The sequence below is a fragment of the Mirounga leonina genome, unplaced genomic scaffold (genome assembly GCF_011800145.1).
Source record: "Mirounga leonina isolate KUSES-001 unplaced genomic scaffold, KU_Mleo_1.0 Mir_174, whole genome shotgun sequence".
NCBI lineage: Eukaryota > Metazoa > Chordata > Mammalia > Carnivora > Phocidae > Mirounga > Mirounga leonina.
The window spans coordinates 40,622,157-40,642,983 of record NW_023270451.1 but is presented as its reverse complement, the minus strand read 5'-3'; the positions used below and the strand labels follow the sequence as shown (position 1 = coordinate 40,642,983).

Genomic DNA, 20,827 nt, shown 5'->3' with positions numbered 1-20,827 from the left:
GAGAGAGAGAAAGAGAGAGAGAGCACGAGCAGAGTGAAGGGCAGAGGGAGAAGCAGGCTCCCCACTGTGGGGCTCAATCCCAGGACTCCAGGATCATGACCTGAGCTGAAGGCAGATCCTTAACTGGCTGAGCCACCCAAGCACCCCTCTAAGTGGTAATTTAGCCATAGATTCTTCAAGATAACACATTTAAAAGTAACCAAAAAAAAGTAACTGCTACCTCCTAGAAGGGAGGATGGGGTTGTCAAGTCTTTATTACTGGTTAATCCCAAGAGCAAAATGATGCCCAGGAAATGTTAGTTTGAACCGTGGGGTATCCAGAGTGTCTCCCCAAACAGCGTTGATTTAGGAAGTCTGTTTAGGAAGAATCAGCCCATTGGACAGTTCTCTGCATGGATCCTGTACCATCAAATATTCCCAGTCCTGGTACTCAGTACGTCTCGGGTCTTGAGGTTTATCTGTGTCACGTACTGGATACCCAGGGCACTACCTATTTCCATATCTACCCAGAGGAGAGGGACCATGTCGGTGCTTTTTCTATTTTGGTACTTCTCAGGTTAGTAAGTATGTGTGAAATATGAGTTGTTATCTGGATGCCAAAGAACCTACTCTCTGGGGACCACAAAAAAGGCAGGTAATTTTACCATTCTCTGGCAGAATATCCTTTCAGCATCAGACCTGCTAAAAGTCTGATGCTCATTACATTCTATCTTGCTTGAAATGTTTCTGGAGAAATGAACCCTTTGGTGAAAAAGTCTGCAAACCATAATGGTTCAAAGGAGAAAGCCAATAATATAGGAGCTACTTGTTTTTCTAGAAAAACAAGGAGATGAATTGAGAGAGAAATGAAGAAACATCACATCCCCTTGATAAACAGCACGCACACTAAAATGGCACTCTGGCCGTGCATGAGGAAGTCAGACAAATGCTGAAGTCCTCATTCTCTTTGAGGCCTTAGCTAGGGGCCAAGAGGAATGTAGGGAAAGAGGGTTCAGAGGTCATAGTTGGAAACAGAAGACTTGCCCCAGAACCTAAGACCAGAGCTGTGCTGAGTTGACATCAGCCAGGAAAAGCACTGAAGCTAAGGCTGGTTCTATCTTATTCCACAGCCATTTTGCTGGAATGCTGACCAACACATTGTCTTGGCTTGAACAAACACTAGGCCAAACCCAGCTTTCTTTTTCAGCAGTATTTAGAAGTAAAAATAGGTGTCCTCCCGTTTAACTGTCTCTGTTGAAGATGAGACTTCTAAACCTCAGTACTCTACTGAAAAGATTGGATGTAGAAATAATGTTTGCACATTATGACACACTTTTGCCTACAAAAGGAAATAGGGATTAAATCAAGTTCTTGATAATTAATGATACGAGAATTTTTCTGAGCCCGTAGTAAAGGCTAGATATTTAGAGTGCTTCCTATTGATTTTTTCCTCCCCAAATCAGGAGGCAAATACTAGGATCTGTCACTGTAATGGGTGCTATGGGAGGTTCAGGGCTTAGGAATATAGATTCATGACCAGGTTTCCTTGGTTAACCTCAGCTCTGCCATTCACTGGTACTGTGTTCTAGGTCAAGTTACTTAAGAGATGATATATGTAAAGTATATGTAAAAATATATAAGGTAATATATGTAAAATTCTTGAAGACCTGCTGAGCAAAAACTAGATAGATATTGGTCATTAATTGATAGTAGTCATCATATACTGTTGTTTCAAAATCTAGATTAGTGTAATCAGAGAAAGTATTTTGAGATTACATAGAGAGCTGTTTTTAAAAACTACTTTCATTTGCAGCTGTTCGGTTGGGTAAATCAGATTTTTGCTCATGTCAAACAATTTAAAAAAATTCAACAATTAATTGGATGCTTGGGTTAACATAAGACTGCAAAGTGTGACCCCAGTTTCATACTTCTCTGTTTATTAAAACAGCCTCTTTATTCAGAGCAACTGGCTTTACAATGAGTAAATGTTAAATATTTCTTTTTAATAGATAAATATATGCAAATAAAATGCCCCTTTCTCATATGTTGATGAGATTTCGTTTGAAAATAGGCTCAGTTGGGATGGGAAAAGAATGTCAGAGCCTGAGCCAAAGGAAGTGTCACAAAGAAAAAGACTGGTAGATTTAAATGTTTTATTCATCAATGAACCACATGGACCAGATTTAAAGATAAATGCCAAACAGGGATTTGATTGTAAAATGAATATGAAAACAAACAAAAAAATACATCTTAGTATATAAGTAGGAAAGCAGACAATTCAGAAAAGAAGAAGTGTTTATGAAAGCATTCCAAATCACACTAGGAGTTTTTTTTTTTTTTAAAGGTTTTATTTATTTGTTTGACAGAGGGAGACACAGTGAGAGAGGGAACACAAGCAGGGGGAGCGGGAGAGGGAGAAGCAGGCTTCCCGCGGAGCAGGGAGCCCGATGCGGGGCTCGATCCCAGGACCCTGGGATCATGACCTGAGCCGCAGGCAGATGCCTAACGACTGAGCCACCCAGGTGCCCCTAGGAATTTTTTTAATGGAAGTTAAAACAAGGAAATAATACTGTCCGCCCAACAATTTGCCAAAAATTGAAAAAAATGATGATAAGCCCAGAAAGATCTCAAGAGATGGACACACGTGTGCTGCTGATAAATAGGAAATTGATACAGCTTTTTTGAGGAGCCATCTGATCATATGACTCTAATGTCTAAAAATGTTTATAGTCTTTGACATGGTAATTCCATGTCTATATATCCTAAGCAAATACTCAGAGATATAATCAAATCTTAAGAATATAAATATTCAGTACTTGGGTTTTTTTTTTGCATCATAGCAAAACATAGAAACACATCTAAAAGTCCAACAATAGAGAAATGATTTAGTAGATTACGGCATATCCATAGCATGGAATTTTTTTACAGTCATTATACATAATGTTTTAGAAGAATATTGAATAGCATGGAAAAACAGTTAAGGGAATAAGCAGAACATAAAACTAGATGTGTTATATGAGCTCTGGATGGAGAAAATACTACATGAAAATACTCCAGAATACAAACAGCTACTATTTGTGGGTAGTGGGATAATGGAAGACTTTTATTTCCCTTTCCATTTTTCTGTAATAAACATAATTGTTTTTATCAGAATTTGAAGTGATTTTTAAAAAGGGTTTAAAAGTTTTTATTTTAAAGATTTTTATTTATTTATTTGTCAGAGAGAGAGAGAGCACAAGCAGGGGGAGCAGCAGAGGGAGAGGGAGAAGCAGGCTCCTCACTGAGCAAGGAGCCCGATGTGGGACTCGATCCCAGGACCCTGGGATCATGACCTGAGCTGAAGGCAGACGCTTAACAACTGAGCCACCCAGGAGTCCCAAGGGTTTAAAAGTTTTTAATCAGGGGCGCCTAGGTGGCCCAGTCGGTTAAGCGACTGCCTTTGGCCGGTGTCCTGGGATCAAGTCCTGCTTTGGGCTCCCTGCTCAGCAGGGAGCTACTTCTCCCTCTGTTGCCCCCCTGCTTGTATGCTTGCTCTGTCTCTCTCTGTCAAATAAATAAATAGAATCTTTAAAAAAAAAAGATTATCTTAAAAAAAAAAGTTTTCAATCAGAGCTTGAAGTGCTTTTTAAAAAATCTAAAGAGTTTAGGGGTGTCTGGGTGGCCCAAACTGTTAAGCGTCTGACTCTTGATTTCCGCTCAGGTCTTGATCTCTGGGTCAGGAATCCAAGCCCCACATTGGGCTCCACGCTGGGCATGGAGCCTACTCAAAAAAAATTTTTAAAATAAATAAAAATCTAAAGAGTTTAAAGGTATAAACAGTAACTGCTCCGAGCATAGAAATCCAGTTTCCAGCTTTATCCTAAGTGTGTTTAAGCTATGAGGCACTAGCTTCTGAGTAGGAACTTGAAGACCTCCCTGTGAATAAAGTCCACGAGTTTTAGCGCGTGTAATTTTGGGTGCTCAGCTGGGCTGCACGGAACTCTTTAATTTTCTGACTTTCAGTCCTAGATAACTGAGACTAACAGTAGAATCGAGTACTTGCTGGGTCAGGTTTTATTTCTGTGGTTTTTTTTGTTTGTTTGTTTGTTTGTTTGTTTGTTTGTTTTTTTAAGATTTTATTTATTTATTTGAGAGAGAGAGAATGAGAGACAGAGAGCACGAGAGGGCAGAGGGCAGAGGGGGAAGCAGACCCCCCGCCGAGCAGGGAGCCCGATGCGGGACTCGATCCCGGGACTCCAGGATCATGACCTGAGCCGAAGGCAGTCGTTTAACCAACTGAGCCACCCAGGCGCCCTATTTCTGTGTTTTTTTAAGTAATAAAATAAAAAGTCTTCTGGAAACCACGAGGCTGATTTCCCTTTCAGGACCTTTGCTCGAAAGTGGTGCAGAAGCCAAGTCCAAACGAAGAACTTGCTTGCCGGCTCCGTGCCCCAGCGCCAGGACGATCAGCTTGTGGAACATCCTGCGGAATAACATCGGGAAGGATCTGTCCAAAGTGGCCATGCCGGTGGAGCTGAACGAGCCCCTGAACACACTGCAGCGGCTCTGCGAGGAGCTGGAATACAGCGAGCTTCTGGACAAGGCCGCACAGATCCCCAGCGCCTTGGAAAGGATGGTGAGGAGTTCACCTTCCAGCGGGGCGGTCCTGCCCCTGCGCCCGAGCCGCCAGCAGGCCACTCCCGGGGGCCCAGCGGTGCTAAGCCGAGCAGAGCCAAGCTCTGGGCTCTGCCTTGTGTCTTCTGGATTCTTGTGCAGACACGCTCATTTCTCACCAGCGTCTAGTTCCCCTGTGCCCAGCGGTTTTCCATCATGTGTCAGGATTTGCCATTTTGGGGGAGCTTCTCTGTGACAGTTGGTGCCTCTGGGTAGTTCTGCTCTGTGGTTTTACGCTTCCTTTTTCTCCAGAACCTTACAAGTGATTGTTCTGATATGCCTGACTGGACAACATGTCTTGAGGGCTGTCTGCATGTTTATTTTTTATTATCCCGGGTAGACAGAATTTAATTTCTCAAGTGGTTTTTTTCTTGTCCAGGGTGAATTTCCCCTGAGAATGTTTTTGTTTATTTTGGGGTCCCACAAGCAACTAGATTTTTGAAAATAACGTTTGTAGTCGAGGTTTTTACATAAGAAAGATGATTGTTCCCCCCCCCACTCTTATTCTATAGAGTAAGTAAACAAAACAAAACAAAACAAAAACTCTCTTAGAAAAATTCACCTTCTGTTCGCTACTCAGTATTACTTCTGATCCCATGATGGGTCGTCCCGCGAAGGCGCCCCCAGGTGTTTCTCATTTTTCCCCTGTCTTGTGGGGTGGTGATAAGGGACCCTGGTGGTCAGATGACAGTCAAATTGGCCCTTTCTGTGACTAGCTGAGTGTCCCTCTCTCTCTTGGCTCCCTCCTGTGTTACCTGCTCCACAGTAAGGCCATTGTTTGTATGGGCGGCTGGGACCTCAGTGTCTTTCCCCGAATGCAGTCTCTGTCCTGGGCATTTGCTGATGGGCTAAATTGGAGTCGGCGCAGCCCCTGGGCTTCAGGGACCTGACCCTAAGTCATCCTCTCAGTGATGGAGGACACCATTCTTTTTAAAATTCTAAGCCTTCCATAGTTTTGACCCTTATTAAAACTTCATTACGTTAGTAATTTGAAGATGAAGGGGAAATCTGGCTGTGGATGAGAGAGGCATCCCATGTTGTTCCACAGTCTCCGGGGACTTCTCCGTCAAAGAGACTTTCTTGATACTAATGATAATAAGAGTAGGAGAGCAGAAACAAGCTCTGTGTGTTTTTTTTATCTTCTTTGTTACTCTTTCCTAGAGAATTTCTGCTGAACAAAGGGAGGCAAATAGCTTCTTTTTTTTTTTTTAAGATTTTATTTATTTATTTGAGAGAGAGAATGAGAGACAGAGAGCACGAGAGGGAAGAGGGTCAGAGGGAGAAGCAGACCCCCCGCGAAGCAGGGAGCCCGACGCGGGACTCGATCCCGGGACTCCAGGATCATGACCTGAGCCGAAGGCAGTCGCTTAACCGACTGAGCCACCCAGGCGCCCTTCTAACGCAAGGGTGGAAAGTCAACATTTGTGGACAGCTCTTTTCTTAAAAAATTGACTTTGAAGATGAAAATATTCTTTTTTTTTTCTTTTCTTTTTTATTTTTTTTAAATTTTATTCTTATGTTAATCCCCATACATTACATCATTAGTTTTAGATGAAGTGTTCCATGATTCATTGTTTGTGCACAACACCCAGTGCTCCATGCAGAATGTGCCCTCCTCAATACCCACCACCAGGCTAACCCATCCTCCCACCCCCCTCCCCTCCAGAACCCTCAGTTTGTTTTTCAGAGTCTATCGTCTCTCATGGTTCGTCTACCCCTCCGATTTCCCCCACTTCATTCTTCCCCTCCCGCTACCTTCTTCTTCTTCTTTTTTTTTTTTCTTAACATATATTGCATTATTTGTTTCAGAGGTACAGATCTGAGATTCAACAGTCTTGCACAATTCACAAGGCTTACCAGAGCACACACCCTCCCCAGTGTCCATCACCCAGTCACCCCATCCCTCCCACCCCACCCCCCACTCCAACAACACTCAGTTTGTTTCCTGCGATTAAGAATTCCTCATATCAGTGAGATCATATGATACATGTCTTTCGAAGATGAAAATATTCTTCATGGTGTTTCATTCTTGTGGCGATTTAGACACCCTTAGGATGTCAGCTGATAGATTGGTGGACTTGACCTGGAGAAGGAGTTTGAGGGAAGGCTTTGCATTCCAGTACAATGCACCTGGAAGGGAAAGGACAGGAAGGCATTGCACAAGAACCATAGCTGTGGGTTGTTCACTGCCCTGCAGGTCAGCTCATGCCCCTGCATAGGATCCCTCTCAGGCTGCCTCATTGTGCCTGCTCCCTCCCTCCCTTCTGCCCCCAGCGTTATGAATGACACCAGATTCTGTTCTATTTTAAATTGTGAAGGTGATTCAGGCTTGATTCAACATTCCGTAGAGGCAATGTGAGCTTACTGTTTAACTGGTAACCAACATATGGGGAAGCAAAGAGAGGAAGAGACCCCAGATTTCCAGAACAAAGACAGAACTGAGCATACTGAATTGGTTTTTATAAGCCATCTAGATGTTCTTTTTTTTTTTTTTTTAAAGATTTTATTTATTTATTTGACAGAGAGAGACACAGTGAGAGAGGGAACACAAGCAAGGGGGAGTGGGAGAGGGAGAAGCAGGCTTCCCGCAGAGGAGAGAGCCCGATATGGGACTTGATCCCAGGACCCTGGGACCATGACCTGAGCCGAATGCAGTTGCTTAACAACTGAGCCACCCAGGCGCCCAGCCATCCAGATGTTCTACAGTATTCTGTAGTGTGAGTGGAAAGGTGGGTCCTATTTGCAAAAGGCTTAAGAAAAGTTGTGTGACTAGTGAACATTCATGAAAGGTGCTCAGCTTCCCCCCCACCCCCAGTATAAGAAACCTCATGAAATGTGCTGGGAAGGGGAGGCATTGAGATTGTTACTCACTGGTAGAAAGGGGAAGTTGCCATCACTATCTAGGTTCAATGTTTTGTACCCGCTCCCCCAAAAAAGACAAGAAAAATAATGGGTCTCTTTGGTGCCCTGAAAGGGGAACTGATAAAAATGCTGAGAGCCTCACAGTGAGTGCTTATATCATGTTTATCTGTAGTCTTTCCTTCCTTTGCCTTTTGATTTTTCATTTTTTCTCCCAGAAAAGCCAAGACTCTTTCAAAGGCACCGTGCCCTGTCCTGTGGCTTGTTACAGGAAACTCAGGAAATTACAATCACAGATTTTCTTTTGTCAAAATGAGCTTGTAGGTTTCCACGGCATCCAGCTAGGAATGGTTGCTTTTCCTGAATTTTGAGGGAAATTTGGCCTTTCTTTCTTTTTTTTTTTTTTTTTTTAATGCTCTTCTTCTCTCTCCTTCCTGATTATCAGGGTTAGAGGTACTGGACTTAGCTTAACAGCTCGAAGAAAACAGGGTAGCTCACTTGATAAATATCACCCTCTTGAAAGCCTCTCCCAACTGGCATCAGAGCAGACGGGCCATTCGCAAATGTTTGCTTCATTTGTCTCTGGGCCAAACTGAACTTTATTTAACCCTGCCGCTGTGAATCAAAGTTGGTTCGGTTGTCTCTAAACCAGAGACAGATTGTTGGCTTTCCAAAATAACCCATAAAGAGAGAAATAAAGGTTTTATTTTGTTCATGGCTTTGTAAAAAAATGTCTCGGTGACAGAAAAATAATCAAGTTCTTTCCTCCCTCCTCAGGTATACGTGGCAGCTTTTGCCGTATCGGCGTATGCATCTAGCTACTTCCGAGCTGGGAGCAAGCCCTTTAATCCTCTTCTTGGAGAGACATATGAGTGTATCCGTGAGGACAAAGGCTTCCGGTTCTTTTCGGAACAGGTGGATATATACCCTTTTTGTTTGTTGCATACACCCTTTTTATCCACCTGCCCTGGAGGAGTCGCTTACTCCTTCCATTACATGTGCTTTTGAAATATTTATTGTCCACCTTTCACTGGCTTTAAAGCAGCTGAGATAATTATAGTGCTTTTACACATAAAGAGAAGGAACGATTTCCCTTGCACTGGAACCTGACCACCCGCATGAGCATGAGGGCACTAGCAGGGTGGAGCAGGCCTTTGACCGTAGGCATCGACGGAGCCCTCTTGTGTGGAGCCATAGCGAGACAAATTTGCAAAGGATGAAGCATTTGCCCAAACTGATTTAAAGGTTTCAAGTGTGCACCCTTACTCATTGATCTTGTCCTTCTAGAATATGAATGCTCCCATCAAAATGGGTAGCACCAACTACAGACATTATTCTTGAGTTCATTCATGTATTTATTCATCCAATCAGTAAATATTTCTTGAGAATGTAACTCATACCCAGCATTGTTCCGGGTGCGGGGAGACTGCGGTGGGATGGGAGCTGGGGTCAGACAATGCCTGTCTTCATCTGATGGAGGGACATCCTTTATACTTCCGTAGCCTGCATTCCTTGAAGTTCCATGAGCCTTTCCCACCTAAGCATTAGCCGATAATAATACTCGAGAAGAAAGAGCAGGGTCTCTGGAGCCAGCGTAGGTTCAGATCTGAGCTCTACCTCTCACCAGGTTTGTAACCCCGGGCAAGTTACTTAACCTTTCTGTGCCTCAGTTTCCTCTTTAAGGTGGAAATAATGACAGTGATACAGACCTCAGATGGTTTTGTGATGATTAAATGAGATACTTTCTACCACACACTCGGCGCGGTGTCTGGTACATGGAGGATGAAGTGTTACATGAGTGTTTGCAGTCATGATTAATGCATGACACCAGTTTGTAATAGTGGGATATTGGGAACATCCCAAGTATCTGTCAATAAGGAATTGTTCAGCTAAGATAGGATGCACTGATACCGAAAATAAAAAAGAATCCTCTCACCCCTAGTTAAAACAACGACCCAACATGTCCACCCTCCGCATATCCTTAAATGTCAGCCTAGGAACATTAAACACATTTGCTTTGATACATTTCTCTCCTCGCAGTTCTTAGAAAACTGAGGAAAAATGGGTGGGATGCTAGCATATTATTTTCCTTCCTCTTATCTTGCTGCCCCCTTTATCAAAAGATTTGCATTTGGGGGGTAGGAAAGGAAAGGCGGTGTAGCTGAGAGACTTAGGAGGATGCTGGTCTTCACTGTCAAGGACAAGCAGTGTTCTTTGAAACTCAAAGGAAAAGGAATATATAATAATCCCAAAGCACATTTTTAGTAGATTTCCATTTAGAAGCTAAAACAAATTAAATACTGATATTGAGGAAGTGAGAGTTAAATCAGAAGATAATTCTATTCAAATTCAACTGGGTTATTTAAATACTAAAGCTAAAATGGAATGGGAATAAATGAAAATATAATTTGGTTACCATGGCATTATATGCACTCATGTAAAAAAATAACGGCCCAAAATAGCCCAGACTACAGCAGACAATCCGGAGAGGATGAATGGTGGAAGAAAAGAGTAGTAACGTGAGCTTGTGTGTAAAGCTGAGCTTCCATCCCATGAGCCCCTGACAGGGCAGGGCCAAATACAGGATCTGCTTGCGCACCTCCAATGGTGGCCGAGAGAGAAAGCAGAGCTCCTAGACACGTGTGCACAAAGACAGAAAGAGCATTACATAACTCAGTCTTTGGTTCCGTGAAATGGATCCCCAGGAAATAAGCAAGAAAGAGATCTGGTTATTGTTAATAGTATAGGGTGTGCTGGGTATAATGGAGACCTGCTCTCACACCCTCACCCCATCACTTCCTCTGTGTGTGGCCTTGTATAAGCTACTTAAACTTTCTGAGCCTCAATAGTGTCTTTATCTCTAAAACAGGAATGATAATGCTTAACTCCTAGGTTGTAATCAGGCCCAAGTGAAATACTACACTAAGATATAAAATACTTGCACTGAAGACAGTAAACATTCTGTACATGGTTATTGCTCTCATCTTCAGGGGCAACTCTTAAAATTCTTTTTACTATGCAGTGTTAAGAATAGTAAATACGATATATCTATTCTACTAATTCAAGTGGTTTGAAGGGCAGACTGTCCCTTCTGAGTCTCTGACAGAAAGCCAGCCATGTGGTACCACCAGTCCTGATCGTGATGGAGCCACTTCATCTGCCTGGAATTTAGCCTTATGGCCTCAGATAGTTGGTTCTTTGACTACACCCAAGAATGGATGAGTCTCCCAAGGACAGAGTCACCCTAGCTAAGCCTTTAAGAAACTGACGTATAAACTAGGATGCTATTCTATGCATTTATTATAAAAAATAGACCTGTCCTGGGGACCAGAAGGCCTTGATCACATGGCCAGGCATCCTTTCTCCATAAACAGATTACTTGGGAAACCAGAATTTCATCACCAGGTGAGTGTAGAATGAGAAGGAGAGGTGGCTGTTGAATTCGAGGTGCTCAGCTGCCCACTGTGCCAGGAGTGGAAGGGGTTTGGGCCAGGGCTCTCCCTTTCCTGGCCACCAGGAGACACAACACCTCAGCCTCCTGCACTCCCTCTCCCAGCCTTGCTTATGCTGACCTGCTGACTCATTGTGCGTGAAAACCTTCTAATTTCACACGCTGACGGAGCGCGCTGGGCTTTTAGTATGTTGCATGCTGGTACCTGCCAGTGTGGCTCTTTCTGCTTCTGGCCCAGGAGGCGTCCTACCTTTATGGAGCAGCCTGACTCCAGCAGCATGCATTAACTTTCAGAGTTTGAGGCTTTCTTTGCTTTCTTGTACCTCTCTACGGTGAGTCAAGTTTACTGAATGACTAATGTAATAAGCTGGCTGGGACTCCCAAATTAATATTTTGGGTGGGATTTTACTCTAATGAGGATGTTGATGGAACCCATATATCCAAGTGAAAGGACCTGGAAGGAAACTAGGGTAACTCGGCTCTTCTATGGAGTTCTTGAGATTTGAAAATCTACATCTATCCTTTACTCCAAGGCTCTGGATGCTGTTTTGTGGTTTGGGTGGGGATGTGGTTGTTCGAAGTGGTCAGTGGCCAAAGACATTGAAGTAATCGCTTCTTCACAGAGTTTGGCTCCATCACAGCTCACTCCTCTGTATTGTCTCTTACCTAAAAGACCCCAAAATGCACCATCAAAATGACTCATGCAGTCAGAGACCAGCGAAGGCATTTGCTGTTCAAATTTTCCTCACAACAATAACCGTTAGGTTTGCAGAGTCCTTTGTGCTTTTCAACCTTGCTCAGGATCTTATTTGATCTTCAAAATACCGCTGTGTGGCAGGTGAGGTGAGGATCAGTTAGAGGCAGGGAAACTGAGGCCTAGAGCATTAACTTTTCTCAGTGCCCGCTGTTTGACTCCAGTGGCCTCCCTCCCTCACCTTTCTTGGGGTCTCTTGTAGGTGTAGTTACTGTGCTCAGAGCTGCCAGGGTCATTGGCTGCCAATGGGAAAAAAGTGTTATGTATGCTGATTGGATGGGACTTGGCCTGCCATTGTCACTTAGACCAAACTCGGGTAGGACTTTGTTCCCAGCTCCCATTATTGTCTGGGGTATGGCCTTTGTGAATACGCAACATTCAGGAGTAAATCATAAACATTCCTCTCCTGTGTTCTACCCTCTGTCTCTTCCACCTTCTCCAGGGAGGAGTTTGCTTTGTGCCAAGAACTGTGATTCAGCCTTGGCTGTCTAAGCTCATAAAAAGGGGAATTCAGAAAGGACTTCCTTTTTCTCCTCAGGGACTGGGTGTCCTGCTGAAAGGTTCTTCCTTACTTGGTTCTCCTGCCCCCTGGCAGGCAGCTGACCAACTGGTTTGGAGCTTCATTGGAGACTGGGTGGTTCAGAAAACTGATTTCAGTTAGCTTTGCTTCTCTTTTTATACCTTTGGGAAAGGTTTTATATATAAAGGCTATGCAGTTAAGCTGTTACCTAGAAGAGATCATTCCTGATGGGGCTCTGGAACTTCAGTTGTCAGATCATTGTTGGAGTCGTTCTAACCATTTATGCCCCCCTGGGTCCCCCTCCCCCAGCCATGTACTGTTGAGAGTTCACGACAGAAAAGCTAAATGGAGTTATTGGAAGTTACTAACCTATAAAAGATGCAAATGAAGTCTTTTTTTTTTCCTTTGCTCCCTGGCCTCAGCCCTCCTTGCTTTTCTGTTACTCATCACGAGAACTCTGAACATACATTCTTGGACAGACTTATAAATACCATACCTATCACTTCTCTCCCTGCATGCTCACTCATGATAAAACAGCTCTCTTATCTACTAGTAGGCAGAGTTTGTCACTACTGATTAAAGTGGCATCTTATTTAAAGAGGTTATCAGAAGAGAAATGCAGGCTGTTCAAATAGAACTAGCAATTGATCAAATACAAGGCAGCTAAACCAGTTCTCCACTTCTGGGTCAAGTCATCACTTGTCAATGGGTGTTTTTGTTTCTGGTTTTGGCGAGAAGCCATGGGTTTGTCAAACCAAGTGATAAACTCTGAACATGGGGGAAGAGAAAATAATTGGTGCAACTGCATTCTCCCCCCAAATCAGCCAGCATCCTTGGCATCATCCTTAATAGCTTTTTCTTAGAATCCATATCCTATTGATCAGCAGCCAGCCATTTTTCACTGCCTCCCCCACTGGTGCTGGCCTCCAAGCCCAAGCCAATGTAATCAATGACTAGGATCATTGCAGTAGACTCATTAGCTGGCCTCTTGTTTCCATAACCAATTCCTCACCCAACAGCCAGAACGATTGCTTCAAAACAGGAGCAACACCTGCTCTACACCCTCCAATGATTTCCCCTGTCACTTGGAATAAAATCCAAAGTCCTGGCCATGGCCCCACAAAGCCCCTGAGATGCTAGCCCGGAGAGCAGGCCTCTCCCACCTCTGCTCATTTAGCGTCAGCCACACTGGCCTTCTGCCTCTCTTAAAACATTCGGAGCATTGGCCAGCCCTGAGCAGTGCCCGTGTCCTCTGCCTGGGATGCGCTTCTCCCAGTTTTCCACGTGGTGAACTTCCTTATTTATTCTAGCCCCAGACGATTCCATTGTAGAGAGTCCTGCCCCTACCACCCTGTCTGGAATAGCACTCCCACTTACCATCCCCCCATCCTCATGCCTTGCATTCTGCTCCTTAACACCTGCCACTACCAACAAATTATGTCCTTATTTCTTTATCTATCTCGCCCACTTCTGCACCAAAATGTATTGTATCCCCAGTGATTAGGACAGTACCGGACACATCAGAGGCAGTCAGTAAATGATGAGTGCCATGGGATTTCTCACCTGGCTCCTGCACCTGCACGATTTCTCAACCTGCACTCGTCCTCTTTTCTATAAGCTGCCCTTTGAGGTTGGAGGCGAGTCAGGAACTAGGTAGAATCTATAGTTAGGTCTTTGGACAGCTGCAGAAATGATGTATTTAAGGGATATTTTTCTAAATCTGAAAAAGATATACTCACACAAATACGCAAATATTAAAATGTACTCTTTCCCCATCTGCTTCTCCCCATACCATTCACCTCTTACATTAAGTACATTTAAAGCATAAATAAAAAATGATCAGGTCAGGGTGAAGAAAGTCTTGAGATATACAAATAAATGACAGGAATTCTCAACTAGTAGGGGAACTCACTGACTTTGGGCTTATAGAAAGAAAGATACATATAAATACCTGCACAGTAAGAACCATATATACTAAATTCCTGAATGTTTGGGAATCTTTACCAGTTGGAAATTGCTCTTATTTGGGATGGAGAGGAGGAGGCAGAGAGGGATGCTAAAAACCCATCTAAATTGGATTTATCCAGTAAGCTGACAGACAGTGTCTGCTTCAGGGCTGGGTCAGTTCAGACTCAAAATCAAATACCTTTCTGGGTTACATCTGGGTTAAGATGTAACGAGAATAGAAACTCAACTAAATCCAACACTAAGACAGGTTAGATTGTGCTCATCATTCTCTATTCCAGTAGATTTTAAAAAGATTTCCATCAGCAAAAATTAGATTATGAACTTTGAATTACCCCCTTTCAATGGACCTTTGAGTTAGTCAAAGCCTTAGTATAATCTTTTTCCAATTGGCTGATGCTAGGATTTGAAGAGACATTGAGAATTAGATATTAGATTTAGAGCATTTTGAAGTCAGAGGGACTCTCAGACCTCATTTTACAATGACATAAAAAAGACTCAGAGAAATTGGAAGTTCAGACTCAAAAGATTCTTTGTCCAGATATCCGTGAGATGAGATCTTAATGGTGTGTAGAGGCTTTGGGGGAGGACCAGAGCCCGGCTCTGAGAGCAGCCATAGAGAGACAACTGGGACATAAAGAAAAAAGCACTGGATTTGAGATCAGAGGACCTTAGCTTAAAGCACCCCCACCATCACTAATTAACTGTGTAGCATTGGACAGGTTCTTTGTTTCCTAATTTTTTTTTTTAAAGATTATTTATTTATTTATTTGAGACAGAGAGAATGAGAGAGAGCGAGCACATGAGAGGGGGGAGGGTCAGAGGGAGAAGCAGACCCCCTGCCGAGCAGGGAGCCCGATGCGGGACTCGATCCGGGGACTCCAGGATCATGACCCGAGCCGAAGGCAGTTGCCCAACCCACTGAGCCACCCAGGCGCCCGCCTTATATTGCTACTTCTTTTTTTTTTTTTTAAGATTTTATTTATTTATTTGAGAGAGAGAATGAGAGACAGAGAGCACGAGAGGGAGGAGGGTCAGAGGGAGAAGCAGACTCCCTGCTGAGCAGGGAGCCTGATGCGGGACTCGATCCCGGGACTCCAGGATCATGACCTGAGCCGAAGGCAGTCGCCCAACCCACTGAGCCACCCAGGCGCCCCTGTTTCCCAATTTATAGAATAAGGCTAATGAAGACACAAGGTCACCATGGTAACTCAGTGGAAATACTACTCATGAGAAATGGCTAAAATTTAGTCCCTGCCCACTTCATACCAGCATAAGGTCCTGTAATTCTATATGTGTCATCTTTTTGTTTGCAAAGCCGGTGGGATTAGCCCTATTTTATAGATGAGGAAACTCAGCCCCAAAGACTTAAAAACTTGCTCAAGGCCCTTCAGCCATTAGATGATGTTGCCGAGTTAAGACCCACATCTCTGGGGCTCCAGAAGCACCCCCTTGTTCCCTGATGCGAGTTCAGCACACGGTAGATGCTCTAGAAATGTTTCATGAATAAATACCTGTTGTGAGGAAATATATCAAAGAAAAATAAGACTTCACTTTAATCTTCCTGGGAAGCTTTGTAAACTTCTTAAAAGCAGTTAAGCCAGGAAGAAAAAAAAAAAAAACCAAAATCACTGATATTTGAATGTTGAGATTTATTCATCCAGAAAACAGCTTTTGAACCCACGTAAAGGTATTCTGCTAAGCACTGATTCATGTATCTGACACAATAGTTTTAAAAGGTCGAAGGTGCTTTTTTATGGGACGTATATATATTTTATGGTATAAGAGGGCTTCTTTTTATAGTTCATGTGGGTAGTATATTTATCCCAGTTTTATGGAATTTAAAGTTATTGCAGAAGAGGTTTATAGTTTGTATATACTGTATTTTGCTTTGATGTTTGACGTTTGTAGCCAGATTTGGCCACACCTATAAAATGCCAAATTCTTGATCAAGGCTGTGAACCCTACATTTTTTACTACAATTGTTTCTGTGGGAATGAATATGATCTACTTTTTTTTTTTTTAAAGATTTTATTTATTTATTTGAGACAGAACGAGAGAGAGAGAGCACATGAGAGGGGGGAGGGTCAGAGGGAGAAGCAGACTCCCTGCCGAGCAGGGAGCCCGATGCGGGACTCGATCCAGGGACTCCAGGATCATGACCTGAGCCGAAGGCAGTCGCTTAACCAACTGAGCCACCCAGGCGCCCCGAATATGATCTACTTTTAATAATCCACTTTAAAATATGCCTACGTTCTGGGGGAAGGGGCACATTCCATAGCTCCTCACCAGCTGCACTGAGGGGTGGGGGGGAGGGAAGGAAGAAGTAGGGTGCAGGTGTTGTCTTCCCTGGTTTTGTTTTATATGATCCCAAGGTTTAATAGTTAACTCCACTGTTTTCACTGCGAGCTGGTGGGGGAGGAAGGGGGAACCGGGATGCAGCATTTTGTGATATAAAGTATCTCCAAGGAGTTCAATGAAAAAAAGACAATGAAGGCCCGCAGAGAGTTGCATTTTAGGACTTAGGCTTCTAAACCATTCTGGAAGTGAAAATTGCTCTGCAAAATCCCATAGGCACAGAGAGAGGGGCCACATTCCTAAGAGGCTGTGGGAACTAAAATCATCCAACAGGTAGCAAATTTGCATCTCCCACCTCATATCAGATCTGGCATTTATGTTCATTGAGACCTGAAAGATACATGGACTATTGAAATCTTTGTCTCTACTTTTCTTCAGGTCAAGCTGGTACAGTTGAAATTCCATCAGTTAAATGTGTATGTGGAATGACTTGCCTAGCCTAGCCTAGCCTAGCCTAGCCTAGAGTTCTCCACCTAAAGTGACAGGCACATACAAGTGGTTTTCACACCATGTTCCTCATTACAGCTGAGGGTCCAGAACAAGGTGAGTGAGTGGAGATGTGTCACCTCCCCACTGAATGAAAACCACTGATGTAAACCGAAAATGCTGGGTTTGACCTCTGTTTCTTCCCTGTCGGTGTGTTTGGGAAACATTATTGAATTTTTCTGGTTCTGGTCTCCTCATGTGTAATGGAGGCATTAGTTAGGCTGGATGCTCTAAATGTAAGATACTTGCTAAGAACCAGCGAAATCAAAGAAACTGTGAAATGCTGCTGGCTGCATGAGTCTGGTTTCACTGGTCCTGATTTATAATCATGGTACGTACACTGCTCACTTGCCTTGCGTTACTGAGATAAGAGGAAACCCAGCTCAGGAGCCATTTTCTCTTTAGCTTCTTCATTAGTGAACAGAACAGAAGTAATGACCCCAGGGACAAAACTCAGGGAAATGTGCAACAGTCTCCGTTACAGGGGATTCTCTTTCCGGGAACAAAATTACATATTTACTCAAGATTTTTTTATCTTGACAGAAAATGAATAAAATGTTTTTCTTAGTAGTTGACTAACATTTCTTCAATAATTGCTTGGCTCTTTTTTTTATAGAAACATTATTCTTTTAAAAAAATTGTCTTAGACCAGTCTTATAGAGGATTTGAAAAGAGGCTGAGTTTTGTGATGCAGAGTTTTCAAAACAACAAAAACTGCTGAGCCAAGAATATTTTTGTGTTTCTCAGAGGTAGCATTTTAAAATATTTATTATCTGATATCTTAATTAAAACATTTGCAGGTACTTTCTCAACAGCTAATAGAGATTTTGACATGGGTAGCCAGTGTCGGATTATATGGTTTAAGAGCCGGCAGCCCTTGCTTGACCCTGCTTTTGTTTTTACATCTTTCAAAACGTGTCTCTATCCCCAACATTTGCCTCTTGGCTGTTTTTCCTGTACTTCAAGAGGCTTCCATGCACCTGATTTCTTCTCACTCCTGACAAACTTGAGCGAATTGGGACTGACTGTATCAGGAGCGCCCTCTTGAGGACCAGTTTGTTGAAGGAAAACTAAAGTTTTGATTCACTTAGACACTGCACACTGTGTTACCTCTCAAGGCAAGGGCGAAGGAATGGATTTCACGAGACACAAAAGTGAATTAAGTTTTTGTTTTCTGGCCTTTGTTTCCATCAGGTCAGCCACCATCCACCTATCTCTGCTTGTCACGCTGAGTCTGGAAATTTTGTTTTCTGGCAAGGTAATGTGCTCATGTATTTGTCCTCTGTCATTTTTTGTAATGTTATAGATCTATTTTATTCAGGAACTACTGCAAGTGCTTATTAAGATCACAAGTAGGACCCTGGACTTGGGCCTTGTTGCATGGATCTGCTCCACTTGGTATTCTTGCCTCTCATCCCTGAACAATTACCGATACTTGTCTACTTCATAATTAAGGATTCAGGAGGATAATTTAGTTGTGCCCTTAAAAAAAAAAAAAAAAATTCTTCATCTGTGTCTGGGCCACCACCATTTATTCCTGTAACTTTTTCTCTAATTGCACAGCCACTTGAAATGCCTTGTGTATTTCAAGAGACATTAAATATTTACAAGTATTTATCAGAGTCTAGACAACAGGGTTCTTTTTGCTTTTGAAAAGTTTTAATTTTATTTCTAAACAGCACGTTTTAGATTGCTGAGTTTTTTTAGTTTGGGGGTTGTTGTCTCTCTTCAGTTTGGATTTTGGAAGAGGGTGGGTTGTTCTGAAGAATAAATAAGACTGCAAATATTTTCTAAATGGATTAATTAATTTTATTAACTTAGATATTTATTCAAAAGGCACAGTGTACAATTTGAGGAAAATTTGAGCATCTTGGCTTTTCAAACAATGAGCACACATCAGTTTTTAAAGCATTTTTCTCTGTTAACAGTGATGACACTTGATTTACCCCTTTGCCTTAAAAAAAAAACTATGTAATTTAAGAGTTTTGAAAATACACTTTGTTAAAAAAAAAAAAAAAAAAAAAAGCTCCTTCCCCCACCTTAGTCCCCAGCCACCCAGTTCCTCTCTCTGGAGGCAAAATTCCAGGTTAGGTTACAAATACCTTAGTACTTTTTCTGAATCTTTGCCATTAAAGGTTAGAATTGAAGCTTGATTAAAAACATCTCTAACGTTCACTGAAACCCCCTGGGAATAATTCTTATAAGATCTGTAACCTTCTAATTGCTAAATGTTATTGACCCTGTAAGCACTTTATTATTATTTTTAAGTAATGGATTAGGCAACAAGAAGGACTTTTTCCAAGTAGTTTCTGTGTGCTCCTTACCTTACACAACAGTTTTCTCCTCAGTCCCCTTCTTTTCTTCCTCATCAGCCTTTTTCCTGGGCAGTCCCACGTATTCCCATAGGCTCACAACTCCCAAATCTTGCTTTTTAATCCAATCTGACATTTCTCTGCCTTTTAATCATGTTGCTTAGGCCATTTACATTTATTATGATTATTGATATAGTTGGATTTAAATGTGGCCTCTTAGTATTTGTTGTCTTTTTGTTGCATCTGTTCTTTGTTTCCCTTTTTTTCTTTTTCTGCCTTCTTTTGGACTGAGTACTTTCTATCATTCCATCATATCTCCCTTGTAGACTTATTAGCTATACCTCCTTGTTTCATTTTTTAGTTATTACTTTAGGATTTATGTTATGTATCTTTATCATAAGTCTGTCTTCAAGTAATACTATGCCACTTCACATATTGTGGACATGTTTTATTTATGTGTGTTATAAACCCGACAATACATCATTACTGCTTTTGCTTTAAACAGTTATCTTTTTTTTTGTAAAAACTTTATTGAGCTATAATTTGTATATCATACAATTCACCTAATTAAAAGGTATAATTGGATGATTTTTAGGATATTCACAAAGATGTCCAATTATCATCACAATCAATTTAAGAACATCTTCATCACTCCAGAGGTACCTGGGTGGCTCAGTCAGTTGAGCATATGGCTCTTGATTTTCGCTCATATCATGATCTCAGGGTCGTGGGACTGAGCCCTGCATTGGGCTCTGTGCTCAGTGTGGCATATGCTTGAAATTCTCTCTCTTCCTCTCCCTCTGCCCCTCCCCCCACTTGAGCTCAATCAATCAATCAATCAATCAATAAATAAATAAATAAATAAAATCTTTTTAAAAAGGACATTTTTATTATCACTCCAAAACCCAAAAAAAACCAACAACAACAACCCCTTTAGCTAATACCTACCCCCACCCCAACTTCCATCAACCTCTTCCATCCTCAGGCAATCCCTTACCTACTTTCTATCTCTATAGATTTGCCTATTCTGGATATTTTATATAAGTGGAATCATGTATATGTGGCCAGGGGCTGCCTGGTCCCAGCCCTATCACTCTCCTGGATCATGGCCATGGCCCCCTACTGGCCTCCCTGCTTTCACATTTGCTCCCTCGTGGTCTCTGTATTGTCATGCAGCAGTCAGAGGGATCACCTATCTCTGCCATCCTTTTTCTATCCCTTTTTAAAATTCTATTTCTAGTCTCTCTTTTTTAAAGATTTTATTTATTTATTTGACAGAGAGAGAGACAGCGAGAGAGGGAACACAAGCAGGGGGAGTGGGAGAGGGAGAAGCAGGCATCCCGCTGAGCAGGAGCCCGATGTGGGGCTCCATCCTAGGACTCTGGGATCCTGACCTGAGCCCAAGGCAGACACTTAACTGACTGAGCCACCCAGGCGCTCTCTACCCTATTCTTTTTTTTTTTTTTTTTAAAGATTTTATTTATTTATTT

The 20,827-nt window shown here is 42.4% G+C and overlaps 1 protein-coding gene across 3 annotated transcripts in view; it reads left to right on the top strand.

Moving 5' to 3' along the window:
- The window catches only part of OSBPL3 (oxysterol binding protein like 3), a 173,543-nt gene that overhangs the window by 135,387 nt on the left and 17,329 nt on the right, over positions 1-20,827 (top strand). For all 3 annotated transcript variants that reach the window (XM_035020763.1, XM_035020765.1, XM_035020764.1), the window contains 3 exons: positions 4,344-4,594; positions 8,269-8,406; positions 18,220-18,283. In XM_035020763.1, the coding sequence (XP_034876654.1) occupies positions 4,344-4,594; positions 8,269-8,406; positions 18,220-18,283 (453 nt within the window). The remainder of the gene's footprint in view (positions 1-4,343; positions 4,595-8,268; positions 8,407-18,219; positions 18,284-20,827) is intronic.